The sequence below is a fragment of the Coregonus lavaretus genome (genome assembly GCF_964263955.1).
Source record: "Coregonus lavaretus genome assembly, contig: HAP1_SCAFFOLD_7335, whole genome shotgun sequence".
In the NCBI taxonomy this organism is placed as follows: Eukaryota; Metazoa; Chordata; class Actinopteri; order Salmoniformes; family Salmonidae; genus Coregonus; species Coregonus lavaretus.
Window position 1 is genome coordinate 1 of NW_028165141.1, and position 27,283 is coordinate 27,283.

At 44.0% G+C, this 27,283-nt stretch overlaps 1 protein-coding gene across 1 annotated transcript; it reads left to right on the plus strand.

Annotated features, from left to right (window-relative positions):
* Positions 1–11,467: 11,467 nt before the first annotated feature.
* LOC311116232 (receptor-type tyrosine-protein phosphatase S-like) lies at positions 11,468–23,575 on the plus strand (the record flags this gene model as incomplete). Its single annotated transcript, XM_084191347.1, has 5 exons — positions 11,468–11,562; positions 15,557–15,680; positions 17,630–17,805; positions 19,113–19,232; positions 23,421–23,575. Coding segments are annotated over exons 1-5 (668 nt in total), but the record flags the coding sequence as incomplete, so codon positions are not given.
* Positions 23,576–27,283: the final 3,708 nt, after the last annotated feature.

Sequence of the window (27,283 nt, forward strand, 5' to 3'; positions counted from 1 at the left end):
GGAGGTGTTGGCTTTGGGGATGACCAGTGAGATATACCTGCTGGAGCGCATACTACGGGTGGGTGTTGCTATGGTGACCAATGAGCTAAGATAAGGCAGGGATTTGCCTAGCAGTGATTTATAGATGACCTGGAGCCAGTGGGTTTGGCGACGAATATGTAGTGAGGACTAGCCAACAAGAGCGTACAGGTCACAGTGGTGGGTAGTATATGGGGCTTTGGTGACAAAACGGATGGCACTGTGATAGACTACATCCAATTTGCTGAGTAGAGTGTTGGAGGCTATTTTGTAAAGGACATCGCTGAAGTCAAGGGTCGGTAGGATAGTCAGTTTAACGAGGGCATGTTTGGCAGCATGAGTGAAGGAGGCTTTGTTGCGAAATAGGAAGCCGATTCTAGATTTAACTTTGGATTGGAGATGCTTAACCAGACACCTAGGTATTTGTAGTTGTCCACATACTCTAGGTCAGACCCGCCGAGAGTAGTGATTCTAGTCGGGTGGGCGGGTGCCAGCAGCGTTCGATTGAAGAGTATGCATTTCGTTTTACTAGTGTTTAAGAGCAGTTGGAGGCTACGGAAGGAGTGTTGTATTACATTGAAGCTCGTTTGGAGGTTTGTTAACACAGTGTCCAATGAAGGGCCAGATGTATACAAAATGGTGTTGTCTGCGTAGAGGTTGTTACTGATTTAACATATGCCAGTATGCCTAGGTTACCTAGGTTACAGTTCCTCTCTCCAAACCAAACACTTACAGTGGGGAAGAAAAGTATTTAGTCAGCCACCAATTGTGCAAGTTCTCCCACTTAAAAAGATGAGAGAGGCCTGTAATTTTCATCATAGGTACACGTCAACTATTACAGACAAATTGAGGGGAAAAAATCCAGAAAATCACATTGTAGGATTTTTAATGAATTTATTTGCAAATTATGGTGGAAAATAAGTATTTGGTCACCTACAAACAAGCAAGATTTCTGGCTCTCACAGACCTGTAACTTCTTCTTTAAGAGGCTCCTCTGTCCTCCACTCGTTACCTGTATTAATGGCACCTGTTTGAACTTGTTATCAGTATAAAAGACACCTGTCCACAACCTCAAACAGTCACACTCCAAACTCCACTATGGCCAAGACCAAAGAGCTGTCAAAGGACACCAGAAACAAAATTGTAGACCTGCACCAGGCTGGGAAGACTGAATCTGCAATAGGTAAGCAGCTTGGTTTGAAGAAATCAACTGTGGGAGCAATTATTAGGAAATGGAAGACATACAAGACCACTGATAATCTCCCTCGATCTGGGGCTCCACGCAAGATCTCACCCCGTGGGGTCAAAATGATCACAAGAACGGTGAGCAAAAATCCCAGAACCACACGGGGGGACCTAGTGAATGACCTGCAGAGAGCTGGGACCAAAGTAACAAAGCCTACCATCAGTAACACACTACGCCGCCAGGGACTCAAATCCTGCAGTGCCAGACGTGTCCCCCTGCTTAAGCCAGTACATGTCCAGGCCCGTCTGAAGTTTGCTAGAGTGCATTTGGATGATCCAGAAGAGGATTGGGAGAATGTCATATGGTCAGATGAAACCAAAATAGAACCTTTTGGTCAAAACTCAACTCGTCGTGTTTGGAGGACAAAGAATGCTGAGTTGCATCCAAAGAACACCATACCTACTATGAAGCATGGGGGTGGAAACATCATGCTTTGGGGCTGTTTTTCTGCAAGTGGACCAGGACGACTGATCCGTGTAAAGGAAAGAATGAATGGGGCCATGTATTGTGAGATTTTGAGTGAAAATTTCCTTCCATCAGCAAGGGCATTGAAGATGAAACGTGGCTGGGTCTTTCAGCATGACAATGATCCCAAACACACCGCCCGGGCAACGAAGGAGTGACTTCGTAAGAAGCATTTCAAGGTCCTGGAGTGGCCTAGCCAGTCTCCAGATCTCAACCCCATAGAACATCTTTGGAGGGAGTTGAAAGTCCGTGTTGCCCAGCGACAGCCCCAAAACATCACTGCTCTAGAGGAGATCTGCATGGAGGAATGGGCCAAAATACCAGCAACAGTGTGTGAAAACCTTGTGAAGACTTACAGAAAACGTTTGACCTGTGTCATTGCCAACAAAGGGTATATAACAAAGTATTGAGAAACTTTTGTTATTGACCAAATACTTATTTTCCACCATAATTTGCAAATAAATTCATAAAAAATCCTGATGTGATTTTAAAAATCCTGATGTGATTTCCCACCATAATTTGCAAATAAATTCATTAAAAATCCTGATGTGATTTTCTTGATTTGGACACTGTCTGCAAATGAAACACTGAGCGCGCACCTCTTTTGATCTCTCTAACAAGCTGCTAGTTTATTTTTGCTCAAGGTGAAAAGAAGCCGAGGTAGTGTCCTCATTTGCATACCCATCTGTTCTTTTCACTTGTAGCTTGTGTTACCTTTTCCGTTATAGCTGGTGGGAAAACTAACTGACAGCCTAAGTTCATTTGCGATGCAGAATTCTTCCCTTTTTAACCCGCGTTCGGTCTTATAAATGCACAATCCGACAATGATTAATAACAACATGTTTCCAGGCGATGATGGGCAGAGGAGAGCAGCATGCAATGTTATTTCAGTCAAAAACTGATATGTGAGCAAACAAATTAAAGAGCTTGTCAAAATGCATCTATACCAGGGGGGCTTGCTAATACTGCTCTTCCCATGCAAGGCTTTGTCTATTGCTAATACTGCTCTTCCATTGCAAGGCTTTGTCTATTGCCAATGCTGCTCTTCCATTGCAAGGCTTTGTCTATTGATTCAACTTAAAGCCAGACTCAGTAAGTCTAACTTACGTATTTAGTATTTATGAAATATCAAACTGTCTTGGCGACAAAACAAAACCAGGCAAGACATAATGTAAACAAATCCAGGCAAGACATAATGTAAACAAACCCAGGCAAGACATAATGTAAACAAACCCAGGCAAGACATAATGTTGTCACGCCCTGACTCGGGGGACGCTTATATGTTGAGTCAGGGTGTGTATATTCCTTGTTGTGCTTTGTCTTTGTATAGGATCTAGTATGTCTAGTTCTATGTTGGCCGGTGTGGTTCCCAATCAGAGGCAGCTGTCGCTCGTTGTCTCTGATTGGGGACCATACATAGGCAGCCAATTGGCACTGTCTTGTTGTGGGATCTTGTTCCGTGTAAGGTATGTTGTGTGTGCTACCTTGGACTTCACGTTTCGTTTTGTTTCTTGTTTTGTCGTTTGTTTATTAAGTTCAATAAACATGTACGCATATCACGCTGCGCCTTGGTCTGACCCGTCATTAGACGAACGTGACAAATGTAAACAAACCCAGGCAAGACATAATGTAAACAAACCCAGGCAAGACATAATGTAAACAAACCCAGGCAAGACATAATGTAAACAAACCCAGGCAAGACATAATGTAAACAAACCCAGGCCAGGTTTCATAACCTGCTCTCTCTGAGAGTTCTCAAGCGGCTGCTGGGCCAGCCACCCTTCCATCAGTCAGTATCACACTGCTGGGCCAGCCACCCTTCCATCAGTCAGTATCACACTGCTGGGCCAGCCACCCTTCCATCAGTCAGTATCACACTGCTGGGCCAGCCACCCTTCCATCAGTCAGTATCACACAGCATGTGTTCTCGTTTGCTTGTAGCCTACAAGCATGTAAATTACTCTGCTGTATTGTAACATGTTCATTTACAAGTGGAGTCAGCTATGAACGTTACAGCAGTAAAATGTAATTCTAGCGGTTAAGAGTGTTGGGCCAGCAACCGAAAGTTCGCTGGTTCGAATCCCAGAGCCGACTAGGTGAGAAATCTGTCGATGTGCCCTTGAGTAAGGCACTTAAACCTAATTGCTCCTGTAAATCGCTCTGGATAAGCGTGTCTGCTAAATGACTAAAATGTAAATGTAGGCCGTCTACTGCGGTGCAACGGTAGTGTCGTTATCTGCTTGATCTCTTGCAGTGAAAACACCTGCCTGGAAAAGTCGACCCTCAGCAACTATAGAGTTGAATTGTAAAATATATTTGCCATCAAAAGGTTGCAATAGTAAATTCAATATGCAAGAGGAAAAAAACTAGCCAGCTAGCAACTCCAGCAAAGTTTGCAACTAATTGCATGAACGTTTGTTTGTCTGTAGGCTAATCACCCACCGGTAGCTAACTTGCTTCCCTTACCAGTAGACAGAGCTGGCTTTCGTGATTCTTATCCATAGTGTCCAGCATGCTGGTCGTGCTGAGGAGTCAAACATATGGTGCAACTAGCTAGAGAATTTTCTCAATCTGTTGCTGAATCAAAATCACCCACAATTCCTTAAGAAGCTCAAGCTAGCAACATCAACACAACTTTGTAACAACAGACCCTCCAGTGTTTCAAAATCTGTGCTCCTGCGCATCATCAGCTGTCGGACACAGACAGACGCACAGACGGACTGACCGCTAGGAGCCAATATTATTAGCTGTTATGACGTGCATTTGTAAGCTTAATTACACTTATTCTGTATCACTCAACTCTCATTTATTATGAGTCCCGTTTGCAATGAGAGGGATATAGCTAGATATCTGTATTGTTGATGAGTTGTTGTAGTTGTGGATTGATCAGATGAACAAATAGAACGTGCGCGATATAAATTATCAATAGGCCTATGCGTCATAATTACATGGAGAAATCAAATTTGTAAACAAAGCTGCTGCACTTACAGTGCCTTGAGAAAGTATTCAGACCCCTTGGCTTTTTGTTACGTTACAGCCTTATTCTAAAATGGATTAAATCGTTTTTCCCCCTCATCAAGCTACACACAATACCCCATAATGACAAAGCAAAATGTTTAGAAATGTTTGCAAATTTATTACAAAATAAAAAACTGAAATATTACATTTACATAAGTATTCAGACCCTTTACTCAGTACTTTGTTGAAGCACCTTTGGCAGCGATTACAGCCTTGAGTCTTCTTGGGTATGACGCTACAAGCTTGGCACAGCTGTATTTGGGGAGTTTCTCTCATTCTTCCCTGAGCTCAATTTCGAGTCTCATAGCAAAGGGTCTGAATACTTATTTCTAAAAAACTTGTTTTCACTTTATCATTATGGGGTATTGTGTGTAGATTGCTGAGGATTTTGTATTTATTTAATCAATTTTAGAATAAGCCTGTAACGTAACAAAATGTGGAAAAAGTCAAGGGGTCTGAATACTAATATGAAAATTCTTTTTTATTCTAAAACAAAACTGTATGAATAAGGCTCGAAATGATTTATATGCTTTCTAAATCAAATTATAAAACCACCAACTATAAGATTTCACCTTCCGTATAACTGTAAAATACATATTTGAATGTTTATAATAAATAATTGAAGAGAACAGTTCTTATACAGTAGGAGTCTAAAGAAGGTTGTTTCATTTGGTCTCACAAAGGATTGTCAGATTGGGTCACTTATCGAATCAACTAACACATGCTATTACTGTGCTTGAATTGGGCTGGTGCTTGCACCTCTAATTTTCAACCCCTTCGCTACCGGCATATCTTATGCTCTAAAATAGTCCGATCTACTGTTGGATAACTGGGTTCTTTAATCAGTCAGTGGGTCTTTACAGGATCCACCTTTTATTCTTGTTATGTTGACATTCTTGTCAACCAGTCCTCTAACACAACACAGCATGTCCATTCATCAACTAGAACAGTAGTGTTCAGTGCCTCAACCTCCATTAGTCCCTGTGTCTCCTATATCTCTGTTAGATTCCTAGAATCCCTGCTAACCCCCATGTAAATGTCACCGTAAAATTGTTCCCCTCATTTAAAAAAAGGACCAACACTAATTGGGAATATTCCCAGGGAGTGTCGAGTGTCCCCTCCCTGGCGAAACAAAACGTTTGTGATCCCATCGATCTTCGGGAGGACGCTAAGCGCAGAGAGAACGGGGAAAATTGAGGATGCCTAATCTAATTTCGCAGATTTTGCATGGCCAATTAAGCCTCTGAGAACTTTTTTCCCAAAGGACGTTGTCAACATTCATGCGACTTTTGACCTCCATTTGCAGAATGTAACGTAGTGGGCTTAAGTCCCTTCTATAAATATGACTAGTGTTAAGTACCGTGTCGGGGCTATGTCCAGGGACAACACTCTATGACTTTCCTGTATAACATTACATCCCAGCATTATGCCCCTAAATGGATTAACTCCAGTGTACACACACAGCCTCGCTGATATGTTATAGCATATTGACTTAGAGCGCTAGAGAGAAAGAGAAGAAGTCAATTTAGGACCATAATCACTAGGCTGGTTTGAATATTACTATATTTATATAATATTACTATATTTATGTAATATTACTATATATCTAGGGCAGTTGGAAAGGTGATAGTGGTGGCGGAGTGCTACAGACACTGTGCATAAATTGCCTTCAACCGACTACGCAGGTTCTGACATTTTGGGTGGTGTTAGGACTGGTGAGGGGCATCCATCTTAAGGGACAATTGTTTTGGCTGCTTGTTTGGGAGGCCCAGCGGAAAGCCATAAAAGGTTGTCTGTGAGCGATCCTAGCGTCTGTGAGCGATCCTATCGTCTGTGAGCGATCCTAGCGTCATGCTTTCTTGGCCTTGGCTGACTTACGTGGAGCAGCTCACTAACCCCTGACCCTTGACCCCTAACCCCTGACCCGTCTAACCCTGTCCAAATGGGGATGGGGCCTCTCTTGAAGAAACATTGTAGCACAGGCTTGGTAGATACACCAACTCAGTGGCCTGTCTGCCCTGAGATTGGAAGGTACAACCCCCGGCCTAGTCATACCAAAGACTGTAAAAATGGGACCCGATGTGTCTCTGCTTGGCACTCGGCATTAAGGAGATAGATTCGGGGTAAGGCCCTGCGATAGACTAGCGTCCTGTCCAGGAGGTGTACTTCTACATCAAGCTGCCTCACACTACATAAACAGGTAGATATCTAGTATATCTAGTTCATATAGATGTACAGTGCCTTGCAAAAGTATTCATCCTCCTTGGCTTTTTTCCTATATTGTTGCATTACAACCTGTAATTTAAATTGATTTTTATTTGGATTTCATGTAATGGACATACACAAAATAGTCCAAATTGGTGAAGTGAAAAAAAATAACTTGTTTCAAAGAATTCAAAAAATTTATAACGGAAAAGCATGCATATGTATTCACCCCCTTTGCTATTAAGCCCCTAAATAAGATCTGGTGCAACCAATTACCTTCAGAAGTCACATAATTAGTTAAAAAAAGTCCACCTGTGTGCAATCTAAGTGTCACATGATCTGTCACATGATCTCAGTATATACAGTGGGGAAAAAAAGTATTTAGTCAGCCACCAATTGTGCAAGTTCTCCCACTTAAAAAGATGAGAGAGGCCTGTCATTTTCATCATAGGTACACGTCAACTATGACAGACAAATTGAGAAAAATAAATCCAGAAAATCACATTGTAGGATTTTTTATGAATTTATTTGCAAAATATGGTGGAAAATAAGTATTTGGTCACCTACAAACAAGTAAGATTTCTGTCTCTCACAGACCTGTAACTTCTTCTTTAAGAGGCTCCTCTGTCCTCCACTCGTTACCTGTATTAATGGCACCTGTTTGAACTGGTTATCAGTATAAAAGACACCTGTCCACAACCTCAAACAGTCACACTCCAAACTCCACTATGGCCAAGACCAAAGAGCTGTCAAAGGACACCAGAAACAAAATTGTAGACCTGCACCAGGCTGGGAAGACTGAATCTGCAATAGGTAAGCAGCTTGGTTTGAAGAAATCAACTGTGGGAGCAATTATTAGGAAATGGAAGACATACAAGACCACTGATAATCTCCCTCGATCTGGGGCTCCACGCAAGATCTCACCCCGTGGGGTCAAAATGATCACAAGAATGGTGAGCAAAAATCCCAGAACCACACGGGGGGACCTAGTGAATGACCTGCAGAAAGCTGGGACCAAAGTTACAAAGCCTACCATCAGTAACACACTACGCCGCCAGGGACTCAAATCCTGCAGTGCAAGACGTGTCCCCCTGCTTAAGCCAGTACATGTCCAGGCCCGTCTGAAGTTTGCTAGAGTGCATTTGGATGATCCAGAAGAGGATTGGGAGAATGTCATATGGTCAGATGAAACCAAAATAGAACTTTTTGGTAAAAACTCAACTCGTCGTGTTTGGAGGACAAAGAATGCTGAGTTGCATCCAAATAACACCATACCTACTGTGAAGCATGGGGGTGGAAACATCATGCTTTGGGGCTGTTTTTCTGCAAAGGGACCAGGACAACTGATCTGTGTAAAGGAAAGAATGAATGGGGCCATGTATCGTGAGATTTTGAGTGAAAACCTCCTTCCATCAGCAAGGGCATTGAAGATGAAACGTGGCTGGGTCTTTCAGCATGACAATGATCCCAAACACACCGCCCGGGCAACGAAGGAGTGGCTTCGTAAGAAGCATTTCAAGGTCCTGGAGTGGCCTAGCCAGTCTCCAGATCTCAACCCCATAGAAAATCTTTGGAGGGAGTTGAAAGTCCGTGTTGCCCAGCGACAGCCCTAAAACATCACTGCTCTATAGGAGATCTGCATGGAGGAATGGGCCAAAATACCAGCAACAGTGTGTGAAAACCTTGTGAAGACTTACAGAAAATGTTTGACCTGTGTCATTGCCAACAAAGGGTATATAACAAAGTATTGAGAAACTTTTATTATTGACCAAATACTTATTTTCCACCATAATTTGCAAATAAATTCATTAAAAATCCTACAATGTGATTTTCTGGATTTTTTTTCCTCATTTTGTCTGTCATAGTTGACGTGTACCTATGATGAAAATTACAGGCCTCTCTCATCTTTTTAAGTGGGAGAACTTGCACAATTGGTGACTGACTAAATACTTTTTTTCCCCACTGTATACACCTGTTCTGAAAGGCCCCAGAGTCTGCAACACCACTAAGCAAGGGGCACCACCAAGCAAGCGGCACCATGAAGACCAAGGAGCTCTCCAAATAGGTCAGAGACAAAGTTGTGGAGAAGTACAGATCAGGGTTGGGTTATAAAACAATATCTGAAACTTTGAACATCCCACGGAGCACCATTAAATCCATTATTTAAAAAATGGAAAGATAATGGCACCACAACAAACCTGCCAAGAGATGGCCGCCCACCAAAACTCACGGACCAGGCAAGGAGGGCATTAATCAGAGAGGCAACAAAGAGACCAAAGATAACATTTACATTTTAGTAGACGCTCTTATCCAGAGCGACTTACAGTTAGTGAGTGCATACATTTTCATACTGGCCCCCGTGGGAAACGAACCCACAACCCTGGTGTTGCAAGTGCCATGCTCTACCAACTGAGCTACACGGGGCCTGAAGGAGCTGCAAAACTCCACAGCGGAGATTGGACAGATACTCCATAGGACCACTTTAAGCCGTACACTCCACAGAGCTGGGCTTTACGGAAGAGTGGCCAGTAAAAAGCAATTGCTTAAAGAAAAAAATAAGCAAACACGTTTGGTGTTCGCCAAAAGCCATGTGAGAGACTCCCCAAACATATGGAAGAAGGTACTCTGGTCAGATGAGACTAAAATTGAGCTTTTAGGCCATCAAGGTAAGCGCTATGTCTAGCGCAAACCCAACACCTCTCATCACCACGAGAACACCATCCCCACAGTGAAGCATGGTGGTGGCAGCATCATGCTGTGGGGATGTTTTTCATCGGCAGGGACTGGGAAACTGGTCAGAATTGAAGGAATGATGGATGGTGCTAAATACAGGGAAATTATTTTCCGTTTCAGTCTTCCAGAGATTTGAGACTGGGACGGAGGTTAATCTTCCAGCAGGACAATGACCCTAAGCATACTGCTAAAGCAACACTTGAGTGGTTTAAGGGGAAACATTTAAATGTCTTGGAATGGCCTAGTCAAATCCCAGACCTCAATCCAATTGAAATCTGTGGTATGACTTAAAGATTGCTGTACACCAGCGGAACCCATCCAACTTGAAGGAGCTGGAGCAGTTTTGCCTTGAAGAATAGGCAAAAATCCCAGTGGCTAGATGTGCCAAGGTTATAGAGACATACCCCAAGAGACGTGCAGCTGTAATTGCTGCAAAAGGTGGCTCTACAAAGTATTGACTTTGGGGGGGGGTGAATAGTTATGCACGCTTAAGTTTTCAGTTTTTTTGTCTTATTTCTTGTTTGTTTCACACCCAAAACTATTTTGCATCTTCAAAGTGGTAGGCATGTTGTGTAAATCAAATGATACAAACCCCCAAAAAAATCAATTTTAATTCCAGGTTGTAAGGCAACAAAATAGGAAAAATGCCAACGGGGTTAATACTTTCGCAAGCCACTGTAGATGCACTATTGTGGCAAAAGTTATACTACACGTTCTTATCTAAATATATTTTTCAATAAACAAGTCCAAAAAAAATATCAGACAGAGGCCTTGGTTTTCCAGACAGATTGGAAATGAGACTGTAAGTTGTTATTTTGTTTGAAATGCCACTACAATGAGGCACTGTTATTTCGGATTTGATTTAGCTGCACATTAAATATTTGCACCTCTGGATATATTTTCACAGGCTGCTTTTATGCTACAGTGTCACAGTGACCCAGTTAAGAGAACACTCTCGTTTTTGTGCACTGAGGAGTGAAGAACAATCAATGTCAACATTGCATCCTATTGGTTCATAAGGCTCAAGGGGTGTTTTTTTCTCTCTTATATAATTTTGCCGTCAAAACCGAGGTTTGTTTCCTTGTCTCTGTTGCCAAGCTATTAAAAGCTGCGTCTCTCTGTAGACCTTAGCGGTAATTAGTCTGGGTTTCTTTCTCACCATAGCAATCACCCATTGGTCGTCCTTTATTTGCGGCCCTACCTCGTGTGCCATTACAACTAAGGGGAATAGGAGTGTGGCCTGGTAAGGGGAATAGGAGTGTGGCCTGGTAAGGGGAATAGGAGTGTGGCCTGGTAAGGGGAATAGGAGTGTGGCCTGGTAAGGGGAATAGGAGTGTGGCCTGGTAAGGGGAATAGGAGTGTGGCCTGGTAAGGGGAATAGGAGTGTGGCCTGGTAAGGGGAATAGGAGTGTGGCCTGGTAAGGGGAATAGGAGTGTGGCCTGGTAAGGGGAATAGGAGTGTGGCCTGGTAAGGGGAATGTTGAGCTCTGGTCTGGTCTCCACTGTATTCCCTAACACCACCCGTCAACGCCATATGTGTGTTTGAATTCCAGAATGTTCCCCAGTATTCCTTCCTCCCTCCCTTTCCTTTCTCACTACTTCCCCCCCCCCCCCCCGTCTCCACTGCCGCTAGCAGAAACGCATTACCCACAACTCCCCATGTCCTGTCAATTGGAGGGTTTTAGCCTCTCACTTTGAATGGCAGCTGTACTGACGCACTTTCTTTCTATCCCTCCTTTCCCTCTCCCTCGGTTCTCTCTCCGTCCGTTTGGGGAACAGGTATGATGAATCATCCCCCCATACCCATTGCGGAGCTGGCTGAACACACGGATCTTCTCAAAGCTAACGACAACCTGAAGCTCTCCCAGGAGTACGAGGTGAGTGGGCTAGACTGAAGGGTTAAGGGTGTAAATTGAGTCTCTGGTGAGGTGGAATGGTGTAGGGGGGAAGTTTCCTCTAGAAGCTGATCCTGGGTCAGTTTTGTGTTTTTCCAGCTAATGGTTAAGGTTAGGATTGGGGGAGGGGAAGCTGATCCTAGACCTGTACCTCGTAGAAGGTGTTTTCCCTGCTTCTTAGTGAATTAATTGTCTTTCCATCAGCCATCAGTGGTTAACGGCAGATGACATTGTAGTGGCATGTAATATGATCAAAGTTGGCATTGTAATATAATGAAACAAGACAGATTCCATTCTATACTTTAAAAGTCCCCCCAATGCAATTTCATAATCACACCAGAAATCACTGAGCACTTATTCAGTCACAATGCACCTAGTGTCACACCAGTCAACTGTTGGTCTGTCAATCCCCATTAAGACTCTAAGCTCCAGAATAGTGGAGCTATACACACACGCTGGCATGGGGTGGGCATATAGCCGAGCTGTCGGAGCCCTGAGTGCAGCCAGAGAGGTTATAAATGAACCTGCCGCTGATTAGAAATCAGGATCGCTGAATCAGCTCTCGTTTGTATATAGCAACATTCTCTTCTTGCAGCCCCTAAATCATACGGGCCACTCTGGCCAATGGCATCAGAGCTGCACCAGGGGGAGTTGTGGGTATCGTAGTACTGGGTGCCAACAGGAGAACCACAGAAAAGCCCAGCTGCATGGTGGTGGATGTTGGGATAATGACTGCTTGCGGCCATACAGTACATCTTCCTCATGTATCAATCTGGTTGGGCCATGTACCAAATGGACATCCCTTCACACTGGCGAGGCAGAGGAGGAGCAGGGTATTGAGCGGTCAGAACACTTTGGTTCAACGTGAAGTTCTTAATTCATTGTTACTCACAGCTCTCTCTCTCTCTCTCTCTCTCTCTCTCTCTCTCTCTCTCTCTCTTCCTCCTCCTCCTTCGCTCCTCTCTCCACTCACTCCCATAGACTATTAAAAATATATATACTTTTTTTTGGAAAGTGTAATTGTAATTTTGCTATTTTCTTGATGAATTTCTGCTCATCTGGGCGCCTTGGCTTGCCAAGACTCTTCGGGCCTCTGAGTGATTGGGTTTTCAAACAGGGTGGGGTGGGGTTGGGGAAGGAGAGGATAGGAGAGAGCAGGAAGGAAGCGAGGAGAGGAGATGTGTGTGTGGAAGAAGGGGAGGTTGGGTAAAGTTCAGAGCTTTAGGGAGGGGGGTGGAGTATCGTCGGAGACCCACAGAGTGAACATAGCAGGGGTAGCTGTTGTAGGCTCGGAAAACGGGAAAACGGGAGGGAAGGAGGCTTGTTCATAGGTGGGCATCATCCTCACCCGGAACCCATAGAACGTACTGCAGGGGTGGAGTTACTAATCCATCAGGTGTCAGCAGCAACACACCCCCTCCCATAAGACCCCACCCCCTTTTGATGGGAGCCGTCAGTTATCCCCTTGGCAACACCTTGGTTTCAGGGTGGCGGCAGTGGAAGAGGGTGGGGAGGGTTAAAGAACACACTCCCTCTATTAGACACACACTCATGCCTACAAGAAAGCTTTACTACACACAGAACAATCTCCGTCAGACTTGGGGACGACCAGGCAGAGAAAAAGACAAGGGAGGGAGGGAGGAGAGAGAAGATCTCCTTGTGCAGGGCTGGCTGCCTGTTATTTCACTGTAATGTTTGCAGGTAGACTGTTACCAGGCTCCCATTTGGACTTTATTTAGCCCCAATCTCTGTTCCCCGCGCCGGGCACTAACCGAAAACATCCTTCAAGCCAGCGCCAGGAGAGCTCCAGCGCCCGAATCATAATGGAAAACGAAATGACCCTGACGGGAATAGAATATTTATCCGTAATTCTGGTATTCCGAGCGCGGGCAGCATTTGTCTTGCCAGCAGCGTCGGGCCCAGGAACCTGGTTTATTCCTTCTCTCTCTCTCTCTCCCTAAGGGAAGAGCTGCCACCAACTTTGTCAATATTTTTAATGCCATTATGCAGTGTCTACTCTAATGATCTTGATAAATTAACCTTATTTCAAGGCACCGAGCAGCTGCTAATGATGCTGTTGTTCCCCAGTTTTTTTCTCTCTCTCTCTCTCTCTCTCTCTCTCTCTCTCTCTCTCTCTCTCTCTCTCTCTCTCTCTCTTTTTCTCTCTCTCTCTCTCTCTCTCTCTCTCTCTTGCTCCCTCTCTCTCCCTCTCTCTCTCCTCTCTCTCCTCTCTCACTGTCTCTCTCTCTCTCTCTCTCTCTCTCTCTCTCTCTGTCTCTCTTCCTCTCCATGTATTGTTGTGTTCCATTCTGTGCCCTCTCTCTGTTTCTTTCTCTCTCCTCTATTCTGAAGGTGTCTAATTGTGTGTGTGTGTGTCAAATCAAAATCAAATCAAATCAAATTTTATTGGCCACATGCGCCGAATATGCGCCGAACATGCGCCGAAAAGTGCAGACATTACAGTGAAATGCTTCCTTATAGCCCTTAACCAACAGTGCATTTATTTTTAATAAAAAAGTAGAATAAAACAACAAAAAAGTGTTGAGAAAAAAAGAGCAGAAGTAAAATAAAATAACAGTAGGGAGGCTATATATAGAGGGGGTACCGGTGCAGAGTCAATGTGCGGGGGCACCGGCTAGTTGAGGTAGTTGAAGTAATATGTACATGTGGGTAGAGTTAAAGTGACTATGCATAAATAATTAACAGAGTAGCAGCAGCGTAAAAAGATGGGGTAGGGGGGCAGTGCAAATAGTCAGGGTAGCCATGATTAGCTGTTCAGGAATCTTATGGCTTGGGGGTAGAAGCTGTTGAGAAGTCTTTTGGACCTAGACTTGGCACTCCGGTACCGCTTGCCGTGCGGTAGCAGAGAGAACAGTCTATGACTAGGGTGGCTGGAGTCTTTGACAAATTTGAGGGCCTTCCTCTGACACCGCCTGGTATAGAGGTCCTGGATGGCAGGAAGCTTGGCCCCAGTGATGTACTGGGCCGTACGCACTACCCTCTGTAGTGCCTTGCGGTCTGATGCCAAGCAGTTGCCGTACCAAGCGGTGATGCAGCCAGTCAAGATGCTATCAATGGTGCAGCTGTAGAACCTTTTGAGGATCTGAGGGCCCATGCCAAATCTTTTCAACCTCCTGAAGGGGAAGTGGCGCTGTCATGCCTTCTTCACGACTGTGTTGGTGTGTGTGGACCATGATATTTCCTTAGTGATGTGGACACCGAGGAACTTGAAGCTCTCAACCCTCTCCACTACAGCCCCGTCGATGTTGATGGAGGCGAGCTCGGCCCTCGATTTTCTGTAGTCCACTATCAGCTCCTTTGTCTTGCTGACGTTGAGGGAGAGGTTGTTGTCCAGGCACCACACTGCCAGGTCACTGACCTCCTCCTTATAGGCTGTCGCATCGTCGTTGGTCAGGCCAACCACCGTCGTGTCGTCAGCAAACTGTTGGGGTGAACAGTTTGGAGTAGAGGAGGGGACTAAGCATGCACCCCTGAGGGGTCCCCGTGTTGAGGGTCAGCGTGGCAGATGTATTGTTGCCTACCCTCACCACCTGGGGGCGGCCCGTCAGGAAGTCCAGGATCCAGTTGCAGAGGGAGGTGTTCAGTCCCAGGATCATGAGCTTAATGATGAGCTTTGTGGGCACTATGGTGTTGAACGCTGAGCTATAGTCAATGAAGAGCATTCTCACATAGGTGATCCTCTTGTCCAGGTGGGAGAGAGCAGTGTGGAGTGCAATAGAGATTGTGTCATCTGTTGATCTGTTGGGGCGGAATGCGAATTGGAGTGGGTCTATGGTTTCTGTGATGATGGTGTTGATGTGAACCATGACCAGCCTTTCAAAGTATGTCTGAGTACTACTGGGCGATAGTCATTTAGACAGGTTATGTTGGCGATCTTGGACACAGGTACTATGGTGGTCACGTGTGTCTGTGTGTGTGTGTGTGTGTGTGTGTCTGTGTGTGTCTGTCCCCACAGTCCATTGATCCAGGCCAGCAGTTTACGTGGGAACACTCCAACCTGGAGGTGAACAAGCCCAAAAACCGCTACGCCAACGTCATCGCCTATGACCACTCCCGCGTCATCCTCGCACCCATCGAAGGTAAGACCTGACACTTTTTGACACTTTTCACCCACCAATTGCAACTTTGATGCTCTATATTGGTATATTATGTCCTGATGTCCAAGGTTTAAATGTCATTGGTGTTGAGATATGTCGTGATGGAGACCAGGCAGTGGGTTATCCGGTTTAGTTATGTTTAATAACTCTTAAATCAGGCAATTAACATGCAGTCCACAGAGCTACTCTCTGCTAGTCCTCATTGCTTGGTTAGTCATATTAGCGTAGTCCCCTAGGTCAGTTACATCCGGTTATGACGACGGCACGCATAACCAATCAATTACGGAGATATCTACCAGACATCACTACAAGACACAACTGAGAAACACTGCAAGGGGAGTCTTTAGGACAATGACAAAGGAGCTCAGCCTTCAGCAGTGAAAGTCTTCTGACATTCGTCATAGCCAGGAGAACTCTTCACCCTTCAACCCTGCCAAGCTCTCAACCTCTCTCAACCTTTTTCTGTGTTTCACTCTGATTTGATTTTGACAGTTCACAATAGGCCCAATTTGAAATTGCGGCAACACGCATTACAGAATCGTCCCGGGCAAAGCGTCCATAAATACATAAATTAATCAAGTCAGAAATTTCCATTTTACAGTGCAGTGATTTTGCCATTAGTCGCAGCAGTAGAACAATTCATCCACACAGCCATTCTCTGTTCATCTAGCTATGACTAACGCCAAAGTGCCACAATCACATTGTGCGACGTGGAATCCTTTTTAATGGCGTTTGACTTTTCTTTCTTTCTCTCTCTTTCTCTCTCTCTCTTTCTCTCTCTCTCTCTCTCGCTCCCCCCCCCCCCCCCCCCGATTGTTGCTGAACTCTTTGTCACATCTCCCCACTCTTAAATTAGCCCATGTCGAGTGTTTCATTGTTTGTCGCTCGAGTGAGAATATGTCAGTTAAGGAACGTGATTGGTCGCCGCTGCGGCAGCCATTGCAGTCTGTTTAAGCGTTTAAGACTCTTTTAACTAGTAGGTTATAAGTCTGATAGAGGAAGACGTGTGACATTCAACTGCCTTTTATTTGTTGATAGAAGAGTAGACTGTGGAGTAGATAAGTAGACTCATTGGTTAGATATAGATCTCCACTCTGCCCAGTCAGGAATAGAGGGTAGATACAGAGGAGGCCTGCTAATATCAGAGCTCCCATGTATTATATCCACATGAATAGGAACATTTGCATACACACAGACTATGGCTGTATTTGACAGAGAGGAGAGGTGAGCTACATTTTACTCTCTCACTCTCATTCTCACACACACACACACACACACACACACACTTACACACTCCCCCACACACACTCATACAACACACAAATATATACCTATTTTCAACACACACACACACACACATAATCAAACACACTGCAGGGCTTATTCCGACACACACACACACTTGCCCAGCCTGCGTGCGGGAGGGCTGCTTTAGCTGAGATTTAGTGGGGCCTGTGTGTGAGACAGGCTGTGGTGGCGGCAGGAGAGCGATGGCGGAGAGAGGGCCGCTCTGAGCACTGATTTGATCCCCAGATCCCACGCTCCTCCATCTTACTGCACACTACAGCATCAACATTAAATCACAGCCACAACACCAGGCTAGAGAAAGAAATAAACCAAATGTAAAGGGAGGGAGAGAGGGAGAGAGGGAGAGATGAAGAGAGGGAGAGATGAAGAGAGGGAGAGATGAAGAGAGAGAGACAGAGAGAGACAGAGAGAGACAGAGAGAGAGAGAGAGAGAGAGAGAGAGAGAGAGAGAGAGAGAGAGAGAGAGCACACAATGACCTACGAACTCAGCAATAAGAGCAATAAGTACTTGAGTAATAAGAAATTGCCTGAGCAATCAGAATTGACCACTTGGCCTGTTAACAACCAACCATTCTAGAGATTTCCTTTGTTCAACTCAATTACTGTCTTCTCTCTGTTCCCAGGTATCACCGGCAGTGATTATATCAACGCCAACTACATAGACGGCTACAGGAAACAGAATGCCTACATCGCTACGCAGGGTCCGCTGCCCGAGACATTCGGGGACTTCTGGAGGATGGTGTGGGAACAGAGGGCAGCCACTGTGGTCATGATGACCAGACTGGAGGAGAAATCACGGGTAAGTAATTATGGCATTTAATCTGGTGTTCCCCCTGGATCGGTGTTGGGATGACTTGTTTAATGACCAAAACAGAATTTACAGAAAAAAAACTATTTGGAAATTTTGCAATGTCACTGAGGAAAGTATAAGAAGCACTTTAAAGCGCAGAGGGACAGAGAATATTTTCTGCTTGCAGACTTTAGTTCAGTGTTTCCTATAGTTAAGCCATCAGCGTAGGCATTGAGAATTGCCCTTTAACAATACAAAGAATACGTGGAAATCCGCCTTAGAAACCAACCTTACCAGCCTTACCAGCCTTACCTCAGGTGTCTAACCTCATCCCCCATCTCTGTCCTTTCGATCCGTTTACCTATCCCTCTGTCGTGTACGTTCCGCCCCTGTCAGATACCATCAGGGTTAGCAGGCGGCCAGCGTTGACTGCAAACGCAAGGAGAGCGTTAGAGCGACGCGTTTCCTGCTCTAGATGTCACAACGCATCAGAGCCTGGAGGGGGTGCTCCGTGTTGAATGAATCTTCATTAGGTTAAATAGAATGGACAGGGTGACTAAGTGTTGGGGTGGGTGGGGGGGGGGGGGGGGGTATTGTGGGGTTGTCTTGGATGGACACACTGTGGTGGATCTCTGCTGGAAGGGAAACATTTAGCCATCCTCAATTGGTTGGTCCTCGTTGCTAGGGAAGGCAGGTGGGAGGGGGAAGCCTTCAGGGCAAGAGTTGATTTGACACTTCTTCCTCCCTCCCTTCTCTATGTTAATTTACCTGGAAAAGATGTGGAGTAGAGAGAAACAGTCCTGGAGTGGAGAAGATGTGAAGTAGAGAGAGACAGTCCTGGAGTGGAGAAGATGTGAAGTAGAGAGATACAGTCCTGGAGTGGAGAAGATGTGAAGTAGAGAGATACAGTCCTGGAGTGGAGAAGATGTGGAGTGGAGAGAGAAACAGTCCTGGAGTGGAGAAGAGAAGATGTTAAGTAGAGAGATAAATAGTCCTGGAATGGATAAGATGTTAAGTAAAGAGAGAAACAGTCCTGGAGTGGAGAAGATGTAAAGTAAAGAGAGAAACAGTCCTGGAGTGGAGAAGATAGGAGGAGAGAGAGAAACAGTCCTGCTGTGTTTCAGTGAGCCCGCAAGATGTTTTCTTTTCAGGAAGGCTGGAATGGGGTTTACAATGTAATAGAGTCTGTGTGATTTATTTTGTGCAGTGTGTGTGCTTGCGTGCGTGCATGCTCGCGTACGTGTTTAAATTTATGTGTGTGTGTGTGTGTGTGTGTGTTTGTGCACTCAGCCCCCCCTCTTCTCCTCTCTCCTCAGATCAAGTGTGACCAGTACTGGCCCAGTCGAGGCACAGAGACCTACGGTATGACCCAGGTGACCCTACTGGACACCATAGAGCTGGCCACCTTCTGCGTCCGCACCTTCTCCCTGCACAAGGTACGAGTGAGTACACAACTTTACTCCATCCATAATGTATAATAATACTCATTTCACACTATGTTGGGCAGGGTTGGGGTCGATTCCATTTCATCTTCAATCAATTCATAAAGGAAACCAAATCCCGATTCCAATTCTTTCCTCATTGAAAACAATTGAAGAGGATTGGAATTGGAATTTCAGTATACTTTCTGAATTGACTGGAATTGAAATGGAATTGACCCCAACTCTGATGTCGAGCTGTAATTTCCACTGTAGTGTCTACACGGGCAAAACACACCTCACTACACTACACATTTCAAACTGCATAATATCATTTAATCATAAGTAAGCATTTCACAGTTAGTCCACACCTGTTGTTTACAAAGCATCTGATGAATAACATTTGATTTGATTTAATTACACTCCCTACTACTATTCTACACTCTACTTTAGTATCTAAATTACACACTCATTAACAATCTAGTCCAGACTGTTATCTCATGGCAAGGTATTACCCTGACCCCTACTTCTTCAGCCCGGTCTCACAGACTAGACGTAACAGAGTAAACGTAAATCAGGGACACTCAAATAATGTGATATGTTAGGTTTGGTATGGTTATATAAGACAGAAGGTTACTTAAAAAAACGAAAGTACGGTGGTTGGTCGGTGTGGACGGGTAGGCGTATAACGCGAACGTCTAGCAACCCAAAGGTTGCGTGTTCGAATCTCATCATGGACAGCTTCAGCATTTTTGCTAATTAACAACTTTGTAAGTACTTACTACTTTTTAGCTACTTTGCAACTACTTCAATTTTCACTCTATTTTTCTTCATCACTGAGCAAATTTCAGGTCTGCTGAGCGCAAACTTGAACGTTGTGAAAATTCGGTGCAACTTCCGGCGCGTGTTTACTGTGAACACTGAGGCTGTACCCGCTTTAAGTAAGTTTTAACAGTGGTCAAGTAGTAACGTTTTAACAAATAGCTGTTCTGTCGTTCAGCCTACAGTAGCAGCCAATGTGTGGTGTTCAATGAAGGCCTACATTCCATGAGACATTTGAGAAAAAAACATGCAGGGCTTGACATTAACCTGTTTATCCACTTGTCCTTCAGATAAAGGGGTGACTGAAAATGTTGTTGTGTTGTTTGATACAAGAAACCAATTTACAAAATAAAATGCATCATTATTCCCATACCATTATTACAGAGAATCAGACAAATTATGCTACCCTCTGCCTATTGGCTACTTAGCTTATTCAAACCTGTCTCAAAATACAACACTGCCCCTTTAAGACAAAAAAAAGCTCTTTACCTGACTCGCTTTTCAAAGAAGTTCTAGAAATGCACACGTTTTGTGCTCTTGTAGGAAGCAATCACTCCCCCATTGCTGACTACAAATGATCTATAACTGGGCTAATAACTCACTAATGAGCAAAGGATATTAACAAATGTGCACACGTCGCTACATGTTGCTTCGCTTTGATCTCAAAACAAGCGCATCTACTCACAACCGCTCATGCTGTAAAAACAGTCCAGTTCAAAGTGAATGCTACAGATTCATATATGGCAATGGTCTATTTGCATATAGGCCTACTGCAGCTCTGATTGGTTATGGTGCACCAGTCTGTGTAGAGTACGGGCTTGAGTTGTGCCTGTCAATGCAATAGAATCCTACTCCGATGCGTTCTGCCTACAACAAAATCTCTTGAATAGTTTGTTTTGTTTTGGTATGTTGAATTGAAAGTGGTTAATATTGAGTTGATTTGATAACAATTCCCACAGTAAAGGGAAACGTTGATAGGGTTAACAAATGGGGAAAACTCTAGTGTAATCTCGTGCTTCTCTGCGCACGCTGATATTCTTCTGCGCGGCAGTCCCGTGCGCAGCTTAGAGGGACCATTGCTTAGCATGTTAGCTAAACCTTCCCTTAACCCTAACCTTAACTCTTTAACCTAACTCCTAACCCTAACCTTAACCCTAACTCTAACCCCTAGCCTAGCTAACATTAGCCACCTAGCTAACATTAGCGTTAGCCACCTAGCTAACATTAGCCATAACAAAGTGGGATTCATTACATATCATACGTTTTGCTAATCCGTAACATATTGTACGTATTGCAATTCGTAACATATTGTACGAGTTGCAATTTGTAACATATCATACAAATTGTATTTCATAACATATCATATGAAATGGATGATGGACATCCACAAATTAAGACATAACATACCAAATGTTACATATTCTAATTGGAGTGTTACGGATTTACATTTACTGTGTTACATCTACCCTTGAGTCCAGGTTGACTTCTTAGGCACTCCTGTGTGATCAGATAGCTTAAAACAATATTGCAATGTCTTCATCTTGCCTTCTTGTATAGGCTTGGTGAAATACTCCCTATGTTTCCTTAACCCATCCAATTGTTTCAGCGGAGGCTTTGTTTGAATGTTTTTGTGAGGCCATCTGAGGAGCAGCCACTGTGAGAGGAATAAGAACTGGTCTGAATGCGATATGAGCTGATATATGTTGGTTGTATGCAGAGTCTTGCCTGGTGGGCCCTGGGGAGAGCAAGCCCTTCAGGAGCCTGTCAGTCTGTCTGTTTGTCTCCATGTATTGTATTGGCTCCCCTTGTCAAACTCACCAACAGTGTATTTCTCTGAGCCAACACAACATCCTGCATCCAACAAGCAAATAAACAACCGAATTGCGGGGAACAGATGAAGGATGGAAAGGAGAGGGAAATAGTTTCTCTCTTCATCTTTAGCTCTCTCTTTCTCTCTCCCCCTCTATTTCTCTCTCTTTCTCCCTTGAAACTATTTACATCCTCTCCTTCCTTCTTCCCAGACGTCTCCCCTCTTCTTCTCTCGTTCACCGTCCATCATCTTTTAATGTCCATCTGCCAAAAAGAAGCACTTAGCTAAGTGAGCGGAAGAAAATGCTACATACATAATTGGCAGACGGCTCATATCCCAGCTGCCCCAGACACTTGGCAGTCAAGTGTATAGCTAGAAAATGAGACATGGGTGATACGGAGAGAGGAGAGGGAATGGAAGGGGGAGAGGCTAAGGGTCAGATGTTTCCAAGGAAATGTCTCTTTAACGGATAGGCTAGTTAGTAGCACTGGTCTTTTTGGGCTGGTTAGAATTGACAGTTTGTAGCTTTTTGGGCTTGTTGTTGTACACATCTATTGGTGTACAGCATCCTGTCAACCCCTCCCTCTACATCCCTCAATGCTCTCTATTCTTCACCTCCCTCCTCTCTCCTCCCTCCTCCCTCCTCCCTCCTCCCTCCTCCCTCCTCTCTCCTCCCTCATCTCGCTACCCGCTGCTATTCCATCTCTTCTCTCTACCCGCTGCTATTCCATCTCTTTCTTAACCTCCCTCTGTTCCCTCACACATCTCCCCCCGCCTGTCTCTTATCCCGCAATCTCTCTCTTTCTCTCCTTATTTCTGTATTAGCATGGCTTCTCATAGTTCTGTTTTCCAGCAAAGGAAACAGGTTTTGTCAGATTTGTCTGAATTTAGGCGGCAGTAGTTTTTGTATGTAGGGAATCTGTAACCCGCACACACTCCACACACACACACACACTCCACACACACACACACACACACACACACACAAACAAACACACACACACACACACACAGTCACAGGCATCCATATGTATGCATATCCTGGAGTGACACAGAACCCTCCTGACGAGTGACCAATTCTTAAAAATCAGTTATACTTCCCCGCAAAGAAAGAAGCACATCCACTGCAGAAAATACAAAACCAGTGGAATGGTCCGGGATTCAAAATAAAATAAATAAATAATCCACGCAAACTAGGTCAGTTTGCTTTTAATTACCTGATTTATTTATTCATTTATTCAGCAGGAAAGTTGGTGAGTAAAGCTCATGTGAGGTGTTTTTTTGGGGGGGGTTTTGTGTGTTTTTTCCCTCTGGAAAAATGTATTCTCATGCGTCAGGCAGCTTTCTAATGCTTTGTTATTGTCACTCTGTTTATTGTGGTTGGCACACAGACAGGGGAACTGATTTTGGGGTTAACAGATGCAGCATACCATAAGAGTGTCTAAGCAAGTAGCTAAGACACAGATACACACACACACACACACACATTCTGTCTCTCTCTCTCTCTCTCACACACACACACACACACACACACACACTCCATGTGGTTCTGAAACCCCATCTCTCCTTTCCAGAATGGCTCCGGTGACAAGCGGGAGGTCCGTCAGTTCCAGTTCACGGCGTGGCCCGACCACGGGGTCCCCGAGTACCCCACCCCCTTCCTGGCCTTCCTCCGCCGGGTCAAGACCTGTAACCCCCCAGACGCAGGCCCCATCATCGCCCACTGCAGGTTGGTAGGACCGCACATAACACAGCTACAACTAGTGGGCCCACCCAGCAGATTTCACAGAGGGATATAAGGTAAAACAATACTTCTACCACACACTGTTGGGTGCAGGCTTTGGTTGAATCCTATTCAGCTAGTGTTCAATAAGGACTCTGCTTTGGTTGAATCCTATTCAGCTAGTGTTCAATAAGGACTCTGCTTTGGTTGAATTCTATTCAGCTAGTGTTCAATAAGGACTCTGCTTTGGTTGAATTCTATTCAGCTAGTGTTCAATAAGGACTCTGCTTTGGTTGAATCCTATTCAGCTAGTGTTCAATAAGGACTCAGCTTTGGTTGAATTCTATTCAGCTAGTGTTCAATAAGGACTCTGCTTTGGTTGAATTCTATAAAAATCTAATCAAATTTGATTTGTCACATGTGCCGAATACAACAGGTATTCCTTACCGTGAAATGCTTACTTACAAGCCTTTAACCAACAATGCAGTTTTAAGAAAAATAAGTGTTAAAGAAAATATTTACTAAATAAACTAAAGTAAAAAAAAGTAACACAATAAAATAACAATAACGAGGCTATATACAAAGGGTACCGGTACCGAGTCAATGTCAATGTGCGGGGGTACAGGTTAGTCGAGGTAATTGAGGTAATATGTAAGGGTAAAGTGACTATGCATAGATAATACAGGTCCCCTGTAGCTCAGTTGGTAGAGCATGGCGCTTGCAACGCCAGGGTTGTGGGTTCGTTTCCCACGGGGGGCCAGTATGAAAATGTATGCACTCACTAACTGTAAGTCGCTCTGGATAAGAGCGTCTGCTAAATGACTAAAATGTAAATAATAAACAGCGAGATTTCCACTAGTGTTCAATAAGGACTCTGGTTAGTTGAATCATGTGTGTTGAGTTTTCCTCTCTTTATTCCAATGGACCTAGCACTTGAAAATATAAAATATAAAAAAACATTTACTTATTTTCTTAGATCAATCACAAAATACTTGCTATAGATCCCTCAAACTTAACTCTGGACCTCGAAGCTAATTCCACTGCATGTTTTCATTGTTCCCCTCTAATTAGAGACTGCTTTAGACCTGGGACACCAGGTGGGTGAAATTAATTATCAGGTAGAACAGAAAACCAGCAAGCTCCTGACCTCGTAGGGTCAGAGTTGAATACCCCTGATATAGATGGTCCAAATGCAATTCACTAGATCACCATGGCAACAAACATTGCTTCAACCTGGTGGGTTGTGTAAGTCATTTAATTGCAATTATTAATTATATATTTCTATTTTATGGTCTAAACCAGGGTTCCCCTACTGTTCCCCGAATTTGGCCCGCGGGTGATTTTATTTGGCCCCCAATGTTTTCAGAGCAAAAATAAACTGTATATATTTGATTTTTTGTATTTTTTATTGTTGGACATAAGATACTGTAAAAAGACTGTAAAAACAACAGCTCCAAGTGATTTTAATTTTGGAAATCTGTTTGAAATTATTCCCACGCAGAATAGGGATATATACAGTATGTGATCGTATACAAATAAGCAAGGTTTGAATTTATTATGTTTTAGTCAAATATTTGTGCTTCTTGCAGTCTACAAATTAGTCATAATTATGTTCCGGCCCCTTCACCATCCGCTCAAGAAAAAATTAAGTTGATGATCCCTGTTCTAAACGTTGTAGTTTTGTGGCATTCTTGCCTTTAAATCACAATCATACGCTTATTGTGTAGGATATCTATGTTCCTTTGTAGCTGTAAACTTCGTACAGTTGCCCTTTGAAGGAGGTGTGATAAAAAACACTGTTCTACCCTACATCACATTACACGATACACATCAGTGGTCCAAAGGGTGTGTGTGTGTGTGTGTGTGTGCGTGTGTGTGTGCGTGTGTGCGTGCGTGCGTGCGTGCGTGCGTGCGCGCGCGCGTGCGTGTGCATGCGCGCGTGCGTGTGTGCGTGCGTCCGTGTGTGTGTGTACACGGTTCAGTGCATAGATCCAGTCAGGCAGTGCTGGTAAAACAGTAGTTGTGGTGAGTAAAGTGAAGGTCAGTTATCCAGTGTGTTAACGTTAGACTGCAGGGCTGTGAGTCACTAACACACACACATGCACACACACACGCTCACTCCCTTCCTCTCACTCTCTGTGCCTCTGTCTCCTTAACCCTTACTTGCTCCATCTCTCTCTCTCCCCATCTCTCTCTCTCCCTCTCTTTCTCAATTCAATTCAATTTAAGGGGCTTTATTGGCATGGGAAACATATGTTTACATTGCCAAAGCAAGTGAAATAGATAATAAACAAAAGTGAAATAAACAATACAAAAATGAACAGTAAACATTACACTCACAAAAGTTCCAAAAGAATAAAGACATTTCAAATGTCTTTTATGTCTATATACTGTACAGTGTTGTAACGATGTGCAAATAGTTAAAGTACAAAAGGGAAAATAAATAAACATAAATATGGGTTGTATCTTGTGGCAACAGGTCACAAATCTTGCTGTTGTGATGGCACACTGTGGTATTTCACCCAATAGATATGGGAGTTTTTCAAAATTGGGTTTGTTTTCGAATACTTTGTGTGTCCGTGTAATCTGAGGGAAATATGTGTCTCTATATAATAATATAATATGCCATTTAGCAGACGCTTTTACCCAAAGTGACTTATAGTCATGCGTGCATACATTTTTGTGTATGGGTGGTCCCGGGGATCGAACCCACTACCTTGGCGTTACAAGCGCCGTGCTCTACCAGCTGAGCTACAGAGGACCACAGTCTCTAATATGGTCATACATTTGGCATGAGGAAGTGCATCTCAGTTTCCACCTCATTTTGTGGGCAGTGTGCACATAGCCTATCTTCTCTTGAGAGCAAGGTCTGCCTACGGCGGCCTCTCTCAATAGCAAGGCTATGCTCACTGAGTCTGTACATAGTCAAAGCTTTCCTTAATTTTGGGTCAGTCACAGTGGTCAGGTATTCTGCCACTGTGTACTCTCTGTTTAGGGCCAAATAGCATTTGAGTTTGCTCTGTTTCTTTGTTAATTACTTGACACATTGGAAATAATTATATTTTAGTTTTCTCATGATTTGGTTGGGTCTAATTGTGTTGCTGTCCTGGGGCTCTGTAGGGTCTGTTTGTGTTTGTGAACAGAGCCCTAGGACCAGCTTGCTTAGGGGACTCTTCTCCAGATTCATCTCTCAGTAGGTGATGGCTTTGTTATGGAAGGTTTGGGAATCGCTTCCTTTTAGGTGGTTGTAGAATTTAACTGCTCTTTTCTGGATTTTGATCATTAGCGGGTATCGGCCTAATTCTGCTCTGCATTAATTAGTTGGTGTTTTACGTTGTACACAGAGGATATTTTTGCAGAATGCTGCATACAGAGTCTCAATTTGGTGTTTGTCCTATTTTGTGAATTCTTGGTTGGTGTAGGATGGAGAAGCTGTCTTCATTAAAGTACTGGGATTCTAGTGGTAGCACAGAAATACATTTTTCTCTGATCACTTCCTTTTGAATAAATAGCAAAATGTAAAATGTTACAGTTTTTATAAATTTAATAGAGTGAGATAGGTCTCTCTCATCTCATCTCATCTCTCTCTCTCTCTCTCTCTCTCTCTCTCTCTCTCTCTCTCTCTCGCTCTCTCTCTCTCTCCCTCCATCTCTCTCCCCCATCTCTTTCTCTCTCTCTCTCTCTCTTTCTCTCTCACTCTCTCTCTCTCTTCAT